Source organism: Papio anubis, chromosome 5 (genome assembly GCF_008728515.1).
Source record: "Papio anubis isolate 15944 chromosome 5, Panubis1.0, whole genome shotgun sequence".
NCBI lineage: Eukaryota > Metazoa > Chordata > Mammalia > Primates > Cercopithecidae > Papio > Papio anubis.
In genome coordinates, this window is record NC_044980.1 from 168,093,225 (window position 1) to 168,109,992 (window position 16,768).

Below are 16,768 nucleotides of genomic sequence, written 5' to 3' on the forward strand. Positions count from 1 at the left end.
TTTGGCAGGACCTATGGATGTGCCTCATAAGACATTTTGGTAAGCTCAGCATCACAACCTGTATATTCTGTCCAGAAAAAAAATTGTTATATTTTACTTTTAACACAACCATCACATGTACGATGGTTGCCATCAGCTGAGAGGCTACAACAACCCAGTAGCAAGTCATGGTCTTTTCTGAAATGTTTATTTTCTTTAAAATAGGCTTTTTGAAAGAAAAAGCAGAGATTTTAGAAAGTTTTAAAATCTGTGAAATGAAAAGTAAAATAATTCCTCAAGTAATTCCTCTTTTCAAAAAAAATTATTAAGACAGAAGACAAAAGAGTATATAGCCCAAATCAGAAAACATTTTCACTCGAAATATTCAAAGGCAACATGTGCCATATGTAACAGAAGAAACTCCCATTAAAGAAAAAATATATATATACTTGAAAATGCCTGTGTTTCCTTCCTTGTAGATCTGAAATGTTCTAGTTTTAAAAACACGTTTAGCAAACGCAACACAGCTCATTCAGGGTTGATTTGAGTTCACAAAATATTTTTATTATGTGTAAGAAAGCATACAGCCAATAAAATTAAGAAAACATTCACAATACATAAATAACACAGACCTGATGCAGGAGATATTTTTCAGATTTTTTTTCTTTTCACGGATTGCATCTAAATGTTAAGTTCATTGCTTATCAAGAAGAATACTTTGTAAACATTTCAAAGAAACTCTGTTGAAATGCCTCACGAGCTGGCATCTGGCAAGGGAGGCTTATGATACTTTTTACAGTCCGGGTAATGATGCAGGAACTTGATTCCAAAGCACAGAGAAAGGACTAGCATTTGTCAAAAGAGATGCTGATGGCTTTAGGGGGCTCAATACCCCCAAAGGGAAGGATTCTTCTGTTTCTCCCACCAACAGAAGCATCTGACTCAAGGATGATAATGAGGCACTATTCGTTAGTCAGTATACCATTAACATGTAAAGACTTCTTTAAAACTCAGCTCTAAATTCAGATTGAAGCACTACAAAAAGTAGCCCCACTGAGTGGCTTGGTTTGACCTGGTAAGTTGGAAATGCAGGGTTTGAGTCTGGTCCCTCAGTGGGACTGCTGTAACCCACTGTCCTTGCTATGCATCTCTCTCCAGGAAAGCCATTTGTCTGGTTCAGAAAAACTACCTGACACGTGAAATGAGAAAAGATGGAGAGGGCCAATTATTTTACATAAATACAAAGCAGCGTATACTTTTCATTACCAACTAAGATCATAAATTTAATGCTGGGTTCCTCTTAAGCTGGCTTTTATTTAAGATATTTACAGAATTGCAAATTCCCCTGGGAAAGTCATTTAAAACATTTTGAACACAGTAGTAGCTGTTTTTTTTTAAATTTTTCAAAATCTTTTCAGAAAAGAAAGCATGTATAGCATTTGTCAATTCTCACCTTGCATTTATTTGTATCCATGAATTTTAAGGAATCATTTCAACTTTATTCTCTTATCTATCAGTTTCTGCTATGTTTCTAGAAGTTACATGAACATTTAGAATGTCACAGAATCTGTGTGTTTGTTTCATTGACTTATAAAGTGCTAGTTAAATGGCCAGAAATGTGGTTGTAAGGTCTTGGATAAAGCTCATTAATTTATCCTATTAAATGTGATAAATATAGATTTATTATATAATAAATTAAAAATATCCATATATACAATAAATAAATAGAACCAATATCAACAAAACATCTCTCAATTCTGGAGAAAATTTTCATTCCTACCGTGAGGCTCAATTAATGTTTTAGAAATAACGTATGAAGGCATGCACCTACCTTTACAATCTGAAAACTTTGCTTGGAACAGTGTTAGCACCTGTTTGTATACAGCAAACTCAACCCATCTCATTTTCTTCCCAGAAAGATTTGATTTTAAGTGAAGCTGTTCACTGTTGATTCTTTGCCCTATTTTGTAAGTCCTAAGATAAGAATAAATTTCTAAAAACAATTCTGAAGCCAAAGACATGTCCCTTGTGGCTCCCCATGTTTGTAGTGTCCCCGTTTGATTGACTATGAACAACACGGGAAATACACTGGAATGTATTTGAAAGTAGAGTTAGTTGTGTGTTGGAAAGCAGCAGAGGGCTCTCCTGACACCTCAGAGTCTCACCATACCTTAGTTTCTTAACAGCAAGCCCCAGAGCAAGTTCCTCTAGCTTTTGGGATGAGCATGTGTGGCAGGATTCATCTGGGAGTTCAAGTTGGGTGCTGTCCGTTTTGTGTGATGGGTTGGATCTTCTCCAGAGAGACGTCAGTGTCATAGTCCAATATGACCGATAGGGCTGGGGACAGCTTCTCCAAGGGTCTGGCGATTCCAGCTGCCTCCTCCTTTTTCAGGTCCTCAGAGGAGCCCACAGCATGTGGAATCAGGTAAACCAGATTGCACTCCTTGGAGATAGAACCTCGTGGCTCGTGATGGCTGGAAAACATCGCGGCCCCATTGTTATTGATACTCACCGTCTCTATGGCATTATTTGTCGCCGGGCAAAGTCTGTAGCATCCTAAGAGGGTTGAAAATGCCTTCCGAAAATCAGCATTAAAGGCATAAATGATGGGGTTCAAGGATGAATTAGCCCACCCAAACCACACAAACACGTCAAAGGTGATGGAATCGATGCAGAAGGGCTGCGTCTCCCCAGACCCGCAGAACGGCAAAATGCAGTTCAGGATGAAGAAAGGTAGCCAACAGCACACAAACACGCCCATGATCACCGACAGAGTCTTCAGGACTTTAGTTTCTCTTTTGAAGGACATCTTAAAAGAACTTTCCGGTTGAGAACATTCGACAGGCTTTCCATTACCTGTGGTGGTCTGGCAATTCTTGGCATGGACTGCTGCCCTCTCCAAGGCCGCAATGCGCCGTATTTGTTTCTGAGCAATCCTGTAGATCCTGGTGTACGTGACAATCATGATGGCCACAGGGATGTAAAAACTTATTACAGAGGATGAGATGGCATATGTCCTGCTGAGGCTGGAATCACAGTTGTCTATGGTCTCAGCCAGGGAAGTGGCATTCCCATCAGAGGGGCTGGTGGGTTTTGCCTTGTGCCAGCTGAGCTGCACTGGGATGAAGGAGATGAGTACAGACAAGGTCCATGCCACACTGATCAGGATGAAGGCTGCCTTGGGGGTCATCTTTCTCTCATACCGGAAAGGGCTGGAGATAGCCCAGTACCTGTCCACGCTGATCACACAGAGGTTGAGGATGGACGCGGTGGAGCACATGATGTCAAAGGCCACCCAGATGTTACAGAAGGACCCAAAGGGCCAGAAGCCAGCAATCTCAGCCACTGCTTTCCAGGGCATGACCAAGACGGCCACCAAGAGATCTGACACAGCCAAGGAGATGACAAAGAAGTTGGTAACCTTGGACCGCAGGTGTCGGAACCTGATAACGGCAGCACAGACCAGCGTGTTCCCCAGGAGCGTGGACAGGATGAGCAGCGACAGGAAACAGGCAGTGAGGATACGAACAGAGAAGTCCCTCTCCACCACCAGCCCAGTCCCGTCCATGGCAGAGGTGTTCAGAGTCCTCATCTTCCTAAGGGAAAGCACATCAGGGGCTCTGACACCCCTCAAGTTCCTAAGCAGGGAACAGGGGTCAGTCAGATTTCCAGGAGTCCTCCCCACCAGGCAGCCCCTTGCACAGCCCTGTTGCTTCCCTGGCAGAGGTCTTCACCAACATTCCATCAGAGGACTGCTTGAGTGGCAATCCAAGTCAATCCTGCGGACTGTCACTCTTGATTTCTACATTTGTCTTCTGACTCCCTTGCTGCAGGTCACTGTCCTGGGCACCAGAAAGCCCCTGAATTCCCCCAAATAAAGTATTGGCTTTTTAGCATGTTCTAAATCATCAATCCAGTGACTCCTGGGCCTCTGCTCTGCTAGTCAGTTGCAATCACATTTCGGGGCTGTTGCTTCTCTGGTGATGACAGGAAATTCTCCGCTTCTGAGACACAGCTGAAAATACATGTCTTCTCGCTCCTCCAAGCCGCTGGCTCCTCAGCAGCTCTCCAAACGCCTTAAAAAGCAAAGAGAAAACACAGGGTCTTTCTCCAAGACTTAAGCAGATCGCATCTTTACTCACGTCAAGCCCAACCTAATAATCCCCAGAGCAAGCCCGTCCCAGCCACCTACCTTGCCTTGGGGTCGTCTCTCTCAAAGCCCCTGGAGCTTGGAATGTGGACTTCGTCAGGCGCAACGGCTCTGAAACGCTGAGGAAGCGCGTCTGAGCCCAGTCAGCTGCGAGCAGCAGGGGTTCGGCTCCCGGTGCGCAAAAATCGCCGGGGTGCGTTTGGGGAAAGGATCCCACGCCAGGTACCCAGAGAGGAGGCGCCGCCCCACTGCCTTGAACAGCTAGGTATTGTTCAAAGGGCACTGGACCCAGGCTAAGGGCTCCTGGGCGCTCGAAGCTTCCTTGGGAGAGAGCATTCCCAGGACTGGTCCCCTGGGCAGCTTCTTTTCTCGGCTTCCTTTCGAGAGCCCAGAGCCTTGGCGAACCTCGGGCGGCCTTCAGCCCTACAGGGCAGGGCCCTGCGCCTCCCGGCAGAAACTGCCCGCGACTTCTCAGGAGCCTGTGGCAATGCGAGGCAGCGAGCCGAGCTGGCACCAGCAGGCGCACGGGCCGGCGGGGTTCCCGCGGGGCACAGCCCACCCCGCCCGCGCGTCCCCTCCCCTGCCCTGGGGGCGGTCCTCGCTTGACAGTCAGAGTTGCGGGCGACAGCCGCACGTGGTCCCCCTGGATGGTTCTGCGGGCGAGGTGGGCGGAGGACGCCCGGGTGAGTGCTTGCCCTCCTTGGTTATCTCGCCAGTCTCCGGAGCTCAGCGCAGCACGCGCAGGGCCGGCGAGACAAATCCGATGTCAGAACCTCAAGTAAGCTTGAGTCCCCTGAAAGCAAAGCTCGGCCCCGACATCCAGCGCCTCTTGGGGTCAACCTCTAGCCCGACCCAAAGCCATAAGCGAGCAGGAGCCCCCCATTCTCTGCACACCAACTCCCAGAACTGCCGGCCGACGTCCGACCTGCGTTGTCTCCAAGTGCCCCCTAAGTAGGCTGAGAGATGCCCGTGGGCGCCTGTACTCACCGCTCGCAGGGAGGGCGCGGCGCAGCGGGGATCCGGGCCAGCGCGCGCCGCTGCGCCACGAGGGGACACACTCCTTCTCCGCCCCGGTGGCGGGCGCGTCCCGGCTGCGGTCAACGCCGGACTGCAGCGAGTGCCCCGCGCCTACCCAGCGCCCCAACCCGAGCGCCGCGCGCTCCGTGTGCCCGGGGCGCCCTCTGCCGGCGGCTGCGACTTCCCGAGACCCCGCTGTGCCCTCGCAGGGACCAACCTCACTCACAAGCGTTCCAGCGACCGCCAGGGACCCGCGCCGCGGCTCGTTTTTCCCCGTCCATGACTGCCAACCTGAAAACAGGGAAGCGGAATCTTCTTCACTCAGGGCTCCTCCGCTTGAAATACCCCGAAAAAAGGACATGGGTGAAAAATTTTACTTTGCTGGCATTGTATTCGTGAACCAATGTTTCCTCCTGTGCGCCCACTGCGTTCAAACCTGGGGTGCTAGAGCAGGCAAGACGCAAGCCTTACTGTCAAAGAGAAAGGCAGAGCGGGCATTGACTCGGCAGCATCCGTGTTGCCGGTGCACTCTTTACGTTGTTCCCCCCGTTAAAACAATCCTTCCCCCGCTCCGGGGCCGGCTCATCCCGCTTCGCCCAAGTGGAAATGCGGCTCAGAAAGGTAGCGGGGCCTGCTCAAAGTCACGCAGCTAACACGGGAGCTGCGCCGCTGCCCACCTGTTCTTTTAACTCAGCACATGTGGTATAGGAACCCACAAACTGGAAACTTACCTACAGGGCTAAAATACAAGGAAGAGCCATATGGAGGCAGCAGGGCCTGGTGGAGAAGGAGCCCCCAGCCTCTCCTGGTTGCCCCAGGCAAGCTCACAGGTGAGACTTTGCACTAATTGTGCGGAAATTGCGACATTGTGGTGCCTTCCTGTGCCTTCCCAAAAGGTATGAGGAGAATAAGCATGGACCCCCCAGGTCACACTGCCTGACCGCCTGGTCCTGCCCTGCCACTGTGGGCTGCAATGTGCACTCTCTCCTCTCTGAGCTCGGGTTCTTCCTCAATGAAACCACGAGGACTTAACAGGATTGTTCTAAGTATTAACTGAGACGGTGTTTCCAGAGGGCTTGGCACCAAACCTAGGAGCCCGTCAATCCTCCCTGGGCAGGAACCCCTGGCACCCAATAAAAACCCAACAGTCCAGGCCAGGCACGGCGGCTTACGCCTGTAATCCCTGCACTTTGGGAGGCCGAGGCAGGCAGATCATGAGGTCAGGAGATCGAGACCATCCTGGCTAACACGGTGAAACCCCGTCTCTACTAAAAATACAAAAAATTAGCCGGGCGTGGTGGCAGGTGCCTGATAGTCCCAGCTACTCGGGAGGCTGAGGCAGGAGAATGGTGTGAACCTGGGAGGCGGAGCTTGCAGTGAGCCGAGATCGCGCCACTGCACTCCAGTCTGGGCGACAGAGCAAGACTCCGTCTCAAACAAAACAAAACAAAACAAAACAAAACAAAACAAACAAACAAAAAAAAACCCAACAGTCCAATCTTCACAAGAGCCATGCACCATATCAGAAGCAAAAATTTTCTCTGGGGAAAAAAAAAACCTAAACCAAGTAATAATTCCATTTAGTTCACCAGCACAAACTGTACCTTGGTTATTTATTTATTTATTTATTTATTTAGAGGCAGAGTCTTGCTCTGTCACCCAGGCTGGAGTGTAATGGCTCTGTCTTAGCGCACTGTAACCTCTGCCTCCCGGGTTCAAGCGCTTCTCCTGCCTCAGCTGCCCAAGTAGCTGGCATTGCAGGTGTCTGCCACAACGCCCGGGTAATTTTTTGTATTTTTAGTAGAGATGGGGTTTCACCATGTTGGCCAGGCTGGTCTTAAACTCCTGACCTCAGGTGATCCACCTGCCTTGGCCTCCCAAAGCGCTGGGATTACAGGCGTGAGCCACCAGGCCCGGCCTTTTGCACCTTGGCTTTAGATGAAACAACCATATTGCTGGCACAGACCCTCCTGTGCCTGTGCTCACAGCTCTCTCCTCCCACCCACGGCCTTGCCGTCACACACAGTGTCCAACAGACTGGGGGTCAGAGACACAATTGTTGCCACACACATTCCCCAAGAACTGCATTTCTGTAGAGCCGTAAGTTGTGCTTAACATAACACTTTTGGATCACTTTCCCCAAGACCATCATTCTCCAAGCTTCTTGACCTTGTTTCATTTTCTTTCTTTCCCTTTTACTAATAAACACAAATTAAAGATATGTTTCTGGTTCGAGACTGTCATGTAAGCCTGAGCATTTAACTCCTGACATTCTACCCTGGCATCTGCAATTTTCCACTGAAACTACCCAGAAATAAAATAGGTAGGGGAAATTCAGCATTAACCTTGGAAAGCAGGAAAGGGTGGGGTCCTGATCTGCAGGATAACGAGCCAGCGGGATTGGACTGGAGGAGGCAGGACTCTGTAGGAATATTCCATATGGCAAGAAAATGTACTTCAGGAAGTAACCTCGAAAGAACACACTAACTGCCCTGCCACCCCAAAATCGAGGTAGCACACACCGGAGGTGAGGATGAGGCCAATTTGAGGGGTAAAATTTCTGTCTAATGACTGCCTTTCAGAAGTGCCCCCAGTTCCCGAGTCTTCTCAGAGCCAACAACAATGCCGCCGTTCTTGTAATTAAAACAAGGGTGACAAACGCATCACAACACCTGGGCTTCAGGTGGTATCACACTCAAGAAAACATCAGTTTAACCGTGGAAAAATATTTGACATGACCTTTAAATATTAATCAAAATTTTGTTCAAAGGAACATTCATAGCATACTTCATGTTCTCGTTTCTCTCAAGCCCACCAGCTGCTCAAAAAAACTTTTTTGTTTTGCTTGAAAAATCACCTAAAGTATTTCAAACTAGCCCATACTGACCTTTATCTTTTTCTCTCCACCCATTTACCTGACAAGTCCAGATGATCAAATCAACACACAGCATTTTGGTAGTGGTTGAGAGCTATATTTCTCCACCACAAGTAAATTCCTGTCATTTTCAATGTCAGGTATTAAATCTCCTCCCTACCCATATGCTGTGGTTTGAATGTCTCTGCCAAAACTCATGTTGAAATTTAATTGCCATTGTGACAAGATTAAGAGTTGGGGCCTTTAAGGGGTGATTAGGCCAAAGGGTTCTGCCCTCCTGAATGGACTAATACCACTATCTTGTTATCTCTGGAGTGGGTTAGTTACTGCTGGAGGGAGCTCCTGATAAAAGGATAAGTTCAGCCTCCATTCCCACCCTGCCTCTTGTGTACTCCCTTCTTCTGCCAAGTTATGATGCCACCGCATGATGTGGGACTTCCCAGCCTCCAGGAACTTGAGCCAAATAAACTCCATTGTTTATAGTTTACATAGTCGGTGGTATTCTGTTACAGTAGCAGAAAACAGACTAGACATCATAACACATAAAAAAGGCTCAGAAACCCAGCCAGCAAAGCAAAACCTGCTAAACAGGCAGAGAAGGAGAGAACCTGAGAATAACCAAGGAGGTGATTTTGTTTCAGATCACCAGGAAAACCAGAATGTTGGACCAGTTTCTCTATCATTCTATAACTCAATGCCTGAGGTGCCTTCCTAACAGACATAGGTCACTGGCTTTTGAATATCATTGCTGAGAGAACAGGAAAGAGTAAAATGGAGCTTAAATCTCAGCGTTTCACTTTGCACAGAGTGTGAATTTCAGAGGAACTTACAGTTTTGCTAGAGGTTTGGAGTTTTTCCTATTTTCTTACTTGAAGCTAAGGTGAAACAAAGCCTTCCATTTTGTTCTATAAAAATCTCCCCCACAAACATCAAGAACACAAATATAAATGCAATCGGGTATTAGATCATGCTGAGAATGTAAACCCAACACAAAAGCACCTTTGTTTAACAAATTAGTATGTCTTTTAAGCTCTACCGTGTGTGATTTACGCACAGAGAAGAGGGGGAGGTCAAAATGATGCTTTTCAACAAATCTTTATTTGGAGTATATAAAAGTCGGTGAATACAGAAGGCACACTATCAAAGGGGAGCTTAATCTCATAAAAGAATAAATAAAACAACGGAACTGTCAAGTATATCAAATGATGTATTTAAGAGTCTTTAGGATTGTTAAAGCTGACTTTATACACAAAATGATTAGCTTATGATGTTAGTGAAAAGAGAGAAAGTTTGCCTGACCTTGACTAAGTAACTAGAATGCTTGTTTCTGACAGTAAATATAACTTCTCTGAAATTCCTAATCCCGTGTCATATTTTCCTCTCCTATAGTTACACAATTCAAAAATCAACGCTTCAAAATTTCAAAATCAATATATATCAGTTTCTTCAGTGGTTGATAGGTAGTGGAACACGCATAATGTGTTTTCTATTGTTGCACCTGCTCTTTGTTCCCTTTTTCCCCTCTTTTCTGCCTTTTATAGGCTTAACTGAGTAGTTTTTATAATTCCATTTTATCTTTTTTATTGGCTAATTTTCTATAATTTTTTGTTATTTTCATGGTTGCTTTAGAGTTAATATCATTTCTCTGTCTATATATATTTATACACACATATACACATATATATTTTATAACATACATATGTAATATTTTTCAAAGCCTGCATTCAAGTGATATTATATCATTCCATGTATCATTAAGAACATTACAATAGTATTCTTCCAAGTCTTCTTAAATGGTCAATTATCTTTTAAAGAACTCTAAGTAATAAGAAATAAATACTGTATGTTTCCCATGTGCCATTTCTGATGTTCTTCCTTTTTATGTAGATCCATATTGCCATCTGGGATCATCTTTCTGCTAGAAGGATGACCTTTAACATTTCCTGAAGTGCAGGGCTGCTGGTGGTTGATTTTTTTCAGTTTTTATATCTCTAAAAAGTATCCATTTTGCTTTCATTCTTGAAAGATATTTTTGCTAGGTATAGAATTCTAGATGGACAGATTTTTCATTTTAATGGTTTCAGATGTTGATCTGCTATCTTCTTATTTATATTGTTTCCAACAAAATATCTGCTATCAACCTTATCTTTGTCCCTCTCTACATAACATGTCTTTCTTTTCTCTGGCTATTAAGATTGTTTTTTCTTTATCACCGGTTTTAAGCGACTTGATCAAGATCTACCTAAGAATAGTTTTCTTCAAATCTTTAGCATGTTTTTCTAGTCTATAGGCTTACAGTTTTTGTCAGTTTGGAAAACTGTGGTCATTATTCCTTACTTTTTTTTTTTTTTTTTTCGAGACAGAGTCTCACTCTGTCATTCAGGCTAGAGTGCAGTGGCACAATCTCTGCTCACTGCAACGCTGGCCTCCCAGGCTCAAGTGATTCTTCTGCCCCAGCCTCCTGAGTAGCTGGGATTACAGGTGCACACCACCACGCCCAGCTAATTTTTGTATTTTTAATAAAGATGGGGTTTCAGCAGGTTGGCCAGGCTGGTCTTGAACTCCTAACCTCAAGTGATCTGCCCACTCGGCCTCCCAAAGTGTTGGGATTACCGGTGTGAGCCACTGCACCTGGCCTAAATAGTTCCTTTTTTTTTTTTTTTTTTTTAATCTTTCCCCTTTCATTCTCTTCTTTGGGTTCTTTAAATGCATGGACTGCTTGCAGTTGGCTGCCAACTCACTGATGCAGGTTCTCTTCTCTTTACTCTCTTTTCCCTCTGTATTTCATTCTGGATAGTTTCTATTGTTATATCTTTGAGTCAACCAACATTTTTCTTCTGCAAGGACTAACGTGTTGTCAGATCTCATTCTGTATATTTTTCATCTCACATTTTGTAGTTTTCTTCTCTGAAAGTTCATTTTATGTCTTTTTTACATTTCCTGTGTATCCACTTAACTTTCTGAATATGTGAAATATGGTTATAATCACTATTTTAATGTCCTTCTTTGCTAATTCTAACCTCTGCGTCCATTCAATTGATTTTTCTCTTCATCATGGGTCATATTTGTCTAATTCTTTTCATGCCTGCTCATTTTTTTGGATGTCATACATTGTAAATTTTATCTAGTTGGTGCTAGCCTTTTTATATTCTTAAAAATAGTCTTGAGTTTTGCTCTAGAAGATATTACTGTTATTTGGAAACAGTTTAATCCTTCAGTTCTTGCTTTTTTTCTTTTTCTTTCTTTTTTCCCCTCTTTTTTCTTTTGTTCCTTTCTTTCCTCACATCAGATGAGTGACGTGCTGACACTGTAACAAGGCTTGAGGCAGCGCATCTCACATATGAACATGCAAACCTAATCATGATGCTTATGAACCACAAAAGGATTCAGGAATTGCTTGTAAGAGGTAGTAGGTAGAACCAGAGCAGAGTTTAATCTGGGTTTATTTATTTTGTGTGACTGAAGCAAGATTCTTTTTCAGTGTATCTGGCTGGTGGTGGCAAACCCTGTTCATGGTCCTGCGTCAGTGCCAGGCACTGAGATACTGTTCCTTGTAATTTCCATGCTTATATTTCTGCACACTCATGTACTGGTTAGTCCTCTGCTGAACACTCAAAGGGGACTCTCTGAAGATCCCTGGAGTCCTTTCTCTCCCTCTCTCTCTCTCTCTCTCTCTCTCACTCTGTCTCTTTCTCGGCAGGTCCCTCCTTTGCAGTACTCTGTTCTGTGACCTCTGGTCGTCTTGATCTCCCTGGACCCTTAGTTGCGTTCACTCAACTCAGGCAGTCTGCCCGACTCCTCCTGTGTCCCCCTCCCTGCACTATGGCTTGGAACGTCTTTTGAGGCAGCAAGCTGGGTGACAATAAGGCTCACCTCATTTTTCCCCATCTTTCGGGGATTGCTGTCCTTTGTTTCCTGATGTCCAGTATCTGCAGAAACATTGTTTCATGTATTTTGTTCATTTTATTGGTTGTTTCTGGTGGGAGGGCAAATCCCATCCCTGTTGGTTCATCTTGTCTGGAAGCAGAGATCAAGAAAAGTCACAACTCTTAGATTTATGTCTCAACTTTTTAGATTTTAAGTCTAAAAAGGCGAAGGAATCTAATCAGGCAGGAAAAACTGAGGTTGGAAATGGAGGCTAGTCCAGTGATACTTTAATACCACAAAACTGCTCCTGGTTCATGACTCTGGCCTGCTATAGAATCAAATCTAGCCCCGGCCCCACCTGTCATTACGGTTCCAGCATTCTCATCTTCCCCCATCTAAATCCTTCATTCTTTTTTTTTTTTTTTTTTTTTTTTTTTTTGAGACGGAGTCTCGCTCTGTCACCCAGGCTGGAGTGCAGTGGCCGGATCTCAGCTCACTGCAAGCTCCGCCTCCCAGGTTCACGCCATTCTCCTGCCTCAGCCTCCCGAGTAGCTGGGACTACAGGCGCCCGCCACCTCGCCCGGCTAAGTTTTTGTATTTTTAGTAGAGACGGGGTTTCACTGTGTTAGCCAGGATGGTCTCGATCTCCTGACCTCGTGATCCGCCTGTCTCGGCCTCCCAAAGTGCTGGGATTACAGGCTTGAGCCACCGCGCCCGGCAAATCCTTCATTCTTAAGAGACATAGAGGGTCCACCTGGCTCTGCCTGGTCTTTGGGGGGTATGGGGAGTGCCAGTGCTTTGAGAAGGGATGGAATGGTTATGAACACCACCATGCCTTCCCTAAGTATTTTTTGAGTGCCTATTATTGGCCAGGTACTGTTCTAGGTGCTGGGAACAAAACAAACCACCCTGTCCTCATTGATTTTTTATGACAGTAGTAAATGATAAATACTTTTAGCACAACACAAAATAGAATTGCTATAAGCTTTGATTTTGTTGAAAAAGAAAAATGTGCTTGCTAGCAAAATCATAACCTAAGCTGAGATGAAAGACAGGCTAATCCACAAAAATTGTTTACCCTGTGTAAACGTAGAATCTATTTAAGTCACCTTAGAGAGTCTTCTTTAGGCCATTTATAGAAGACATGAATGAAGCCCAGGGGAGAGTCTCTGCAGCGAAAAATGCTGAAGTGGCTCTTGAGGCTGAAAATCAATGCTTTGTGAAGAAACAAAAGCTACTAATTTGTCTGCTGGGCCCATGAGATTGTATATCACTGGAGGAGCCCAGAGAGTATCCTTCAATTCACAAAGGGTTTTCCTCTCAGCCTGCCTCTGCATTGATTTAATTACTTCCCCTCCCTAGAACATATGCACTGGTCACTCTCACCCCCAGCTTCACGTATCCCAATTCAGGAGACGAGCCTGGGGCTGCAGTGGAAGGAACAGTGGGTCAGGCAGACCTGGGTTTGAATCTTGGCCCCATTACTGTCAAGCTGTGGGGCCTTGTTCAAGTTTCTTCACCTAGATGCCCTCCTTATCTCCCACCCCTGAAACTGCAAATACAGCTGCTAAGAAGCTTACATGAAATCCCATCCAAAGTATCAAGCAGGTGGGCACAGATCACGAAATCTTCCCTTGCATTGCATTTTGTCTTGGCAAAGGCTGTTTGTAAAGTGTACATTCATTGGTCTTTGCCAGTCCAGCATCCATTTCACCTTCTCTGAAGAAAACATTCCAGATTACTTTGGGGGAATTACCTGTTCTAGTGGTCTGATAGGGCCTGTCCCTCCCTAGCTAAGGGAATAGACACATGACCTGAGACAGGTTGACCAGATGCTTCCTCCCTGAGATTTGTATCTTCAGCAGAAGAACAGATAAATTGAACCCATGTGAATGAAATAGCATCAGCCTCATCAGCATCCCTCTGACCAGACTGCTTCTGCTGTGAGACTATGCATGGAATTCATGCTTCCAGAAGCCCTGGGTGCTTTGTTCCTTGTCCTTTCTCAAGCCTGGCTCCACAGCCTCCCCTCCACTCAGTGTTACCTTTCCAGTGAATTTCCATTTGATTAGGTTAGCCATAGTACATTTCTGTGACTTACAGTCAGAGATTTCTATGTGATCAGCTGAAGAAGAAGAGGAAGAGGAGGAGGGAGAGGAGAAAGAGAGAGGGGGGAGGAGGGAAAGAGGAGGAGGGAAAAGGACAGAGGGAGAAAGGAAAGGGGAAGGAATAGGGAAGGAAACACATTTTATGTTTTGTTTGGATTTAACACAACCGGAGCCACAATTTTTGCTTGGCTGGCCAGCAAAGAGAAGAATTAAACACAAGGAACCTCAGGTTTTTTCCTAATTAACAGATGACTGATGACCCTACATAATCTATATAATGATGGATCTTCTCCCAATAATTTATTTCATTTGCAAACTTCATTCCCTATAATAAACATATTTAATAGATTAAATAAATGATGTGTATTACCTGCTTCCAGTGGGCAATCCCCTGCTATCTTACCTGGAACCATTGGAGCCAGCAGGCACCAAATCTCCCAATTTTGCACACTGAGATTGGCCTGATTAGCTGTACCTCTAGAAATACAGCTAATGGAGATGCCCATCCCAGCTTTGGGAGGGTGGATAGGGGCACCAAAAGAGACTTTACAGAGGATGCAACACTGAATCTGATCTTAACGGAAGATCTCAGAGGACAAGCTTAGACGAAGAAGGAAGGAAAAGTATGTTCGCAAAAGGAATGAGACTCAGGTGGGAGCGTGTGGGGAGGGGAGAAAAGCAGGGATAGGGAGAGATATGGTTACAGGATTGGGAAAGAAATATAAAGAGGGTCCTTTTAAAATCAGAGCACTTTTGAGGTCAGTGTACTTTTATCCAGAGATTTCTAGAGTCTCAAGGATACCTGAGAGACCTTGTTATGCTCATGAAGTAAAGAAACTGGAAGAAGTCCCCATATTTTAGTGGTTTTGTTACTGGAAAGGGGTCTCAATCTAGACCCCAAGAGAAGGTTCTTGGATCTTGTGCAAGAAAGAATTCAGGGCGAGTCCATAGAGTAAAGTGAAAGCAAATGTATTAGGAAAGTAAAGGAATAAATAATGGCTACTCTGCAGACAGAGCAGCCCCGAGGGCTGCTGGTTGCCCATTTTTATGGCTATTTGTTGATTATATGCTAAACAAGGGGTGGATTATTCATGCCTCCCCTCTTTAGACCACATAAGGCAACTTCCTGACATTGCCATGGCTTTCGTAAACTGTCATGGCACTGGTGGGAGTGTAGCAGTGAGGATAACCAGAGGTCACTCTCATCGCCATCTTGGTTTTGGTGGGTTTTGGCTGGCTTTTTTACTGCAGCCTGTTTTATCAGCAAAGTCTTTATGACCTGTATCTGGTGCTAACCTCCTGTCTCACCCTGTGACTTAGAATGCTTTCACCATCTTGGAATGCAACCCAACAGGTCTCAGACTCATTTTACCCAGTTCCTATTCAAGGTGGAGTTGCTCTGGTTCAACGCCTCTGACAGCACTAATTTGGAAGAGATGGAAAACTTTGAGGAGGTCCCAGAGAACGGCCAGCAACCTCACGGACAGAATCCTGGGTACCTTGGGTAAAAGTTTCCTCTCCACGACACCCACAAGACACTGTGGCCCCAATCGCCAGCCCTCCACCTCTCTGGGATTTTTCTATTATATCATCTGTCCACTCAACATCTCCCTCAGATTTTACCTGTGTTTTTTTATCAAACTTACCATCTTCCTCCAAAACTCGCTGCTCCTCTTGTAATTCCTCCATTGGTGAAAAACACAGTCTTCGCCATACACAACAACAATTGGACTTCAAAATGAAGAACTTTTGCACATCAAAGGGCACTGTAAACAGAGTAAAAGCACAACCTATAGGCCGGGCGCAGTGGCTCATGCCTGTAATCCCAGCACTTTGGGAGGTTTAGGCAGGCGGCTCACGAGGTCAGGAGATCGAGACCATCCTGGCTAACACGGTGAAACCCCGTCTCTACTAAAAATACATCACATGTAAGCATTATGTAATGCTTCCCCTGCCTACACCACATTCAAAGTCATACATGCTTGCTCATTCTTCTGGGATTCAGGGAGACATCTGCTCCTTTCACCTGATTTTAACACCCAGTGTTCTAATCCAGGTCTCAATGTCTCTCATATGGGTTACCTCAACCAGCCTCCCCATCATCATCTCAGCCTCCCCAAGGGCATACACCGTGGACCTGAGTTGTGAGGTCGTGGGCTGTGTATCTCTAGCTTTCACAGCAGCTCTGTAAAGTAAGATGAGCAGCACCCATAATTGACTGTTCTGTTTCTACCTGAGGCAACTGGATATGGTAGCAAATATTATACACTATTTGCCCCTTTCTTTAAAATCGATTGCTTCCTTACATAAACTTTTACTAGGTCTTAGATTTCTTTAGGCCGTGCTGTACTGGAAGAAATTCTGTGTGCAATCTTGCTGAAGAAGGTCCTCCTAAATGTAGGTAAAGAAAGGAAAAAAGCTGGTGTGGCTCCATCTGGAGATGAAATCCTGAACAGTACAGCCTTTTAGGAAAAAAAAAAAATGATAAAATTGGAAGTAGGAAACATTTCAAGAATAAAACTCCGGGGGGGATGTTTAGAAGGGGGCTGAGGGATAAGACTACACATTGGGTACAATGTACACTGCTCAGGTGACGGATGCACCAAACTCTCAGAAATCACCACTAAAGAATTTATCCATGTAACCAACACCACCTGTTCCCCAAAAACGATTGAACTAAAAATTTTTTTAAAAATAAAAAAAAAATTTTAAAACTCCGTTCCCTGATTGGAAACCACAAAAGGGGCCTTAAGAGGTTGTCTGTACATGTCT

At 45.1% G+C, this 16,768-nt stretch overlaps 1 protein-coding gene and 1 non-coding gene across 3 annotated transcripts; both read right to left on the bottom strand.

Annotated features, from left to right (window-relative positions):
- Positions 1-272: 272 nt before the first annotated feature.
- Positions 273-5,194, bottom strand: DRD1 (dopamine receptor D1). 2 transcript variants are annotated; one of them, XM_017960145.3, is made up of 2 exons: positions 5,117-5,194; positions 273-4,055 (listed from the first exon to the last, which is right to left on the bottom strand). In XM_017960145.3, the coding sequence occupies exon 2, from the start codon at positions 3,569-3,571 to the stop codon at positions 2,231-2,233; it is 1,341 nt and encodes a 446-aa protein (XP_017815634.1). In that variant the 5' UTR covers positions 3,572-4,055; positions 5,117-5,194; the 3' UTR covers positions 273-2,230. The 2 variants fall into 2 exon arrangements, with proteins under 2 accessions (XP_017815634.1, XP_003900597.1); XM_003900548.5 differs by lacking the exon at positions 5,117-5,194 and adding an exon at positions 4,172-5,105.
- A 6,110-nt stretch (positions 5,195-11,304) lies between these two features.
- LOC116275167 lies at positions 11,305-11,407 on the bottom strand. Its single transcript, XR_004184124.1, has one exon. It is a non-coding gene; the product is annotated as a small nucleolar RNA U13 (small nucleolar RNA).
- Between the last annotated feature and the right edge of the window lie 5,361 nt (positions 11,408-16,768).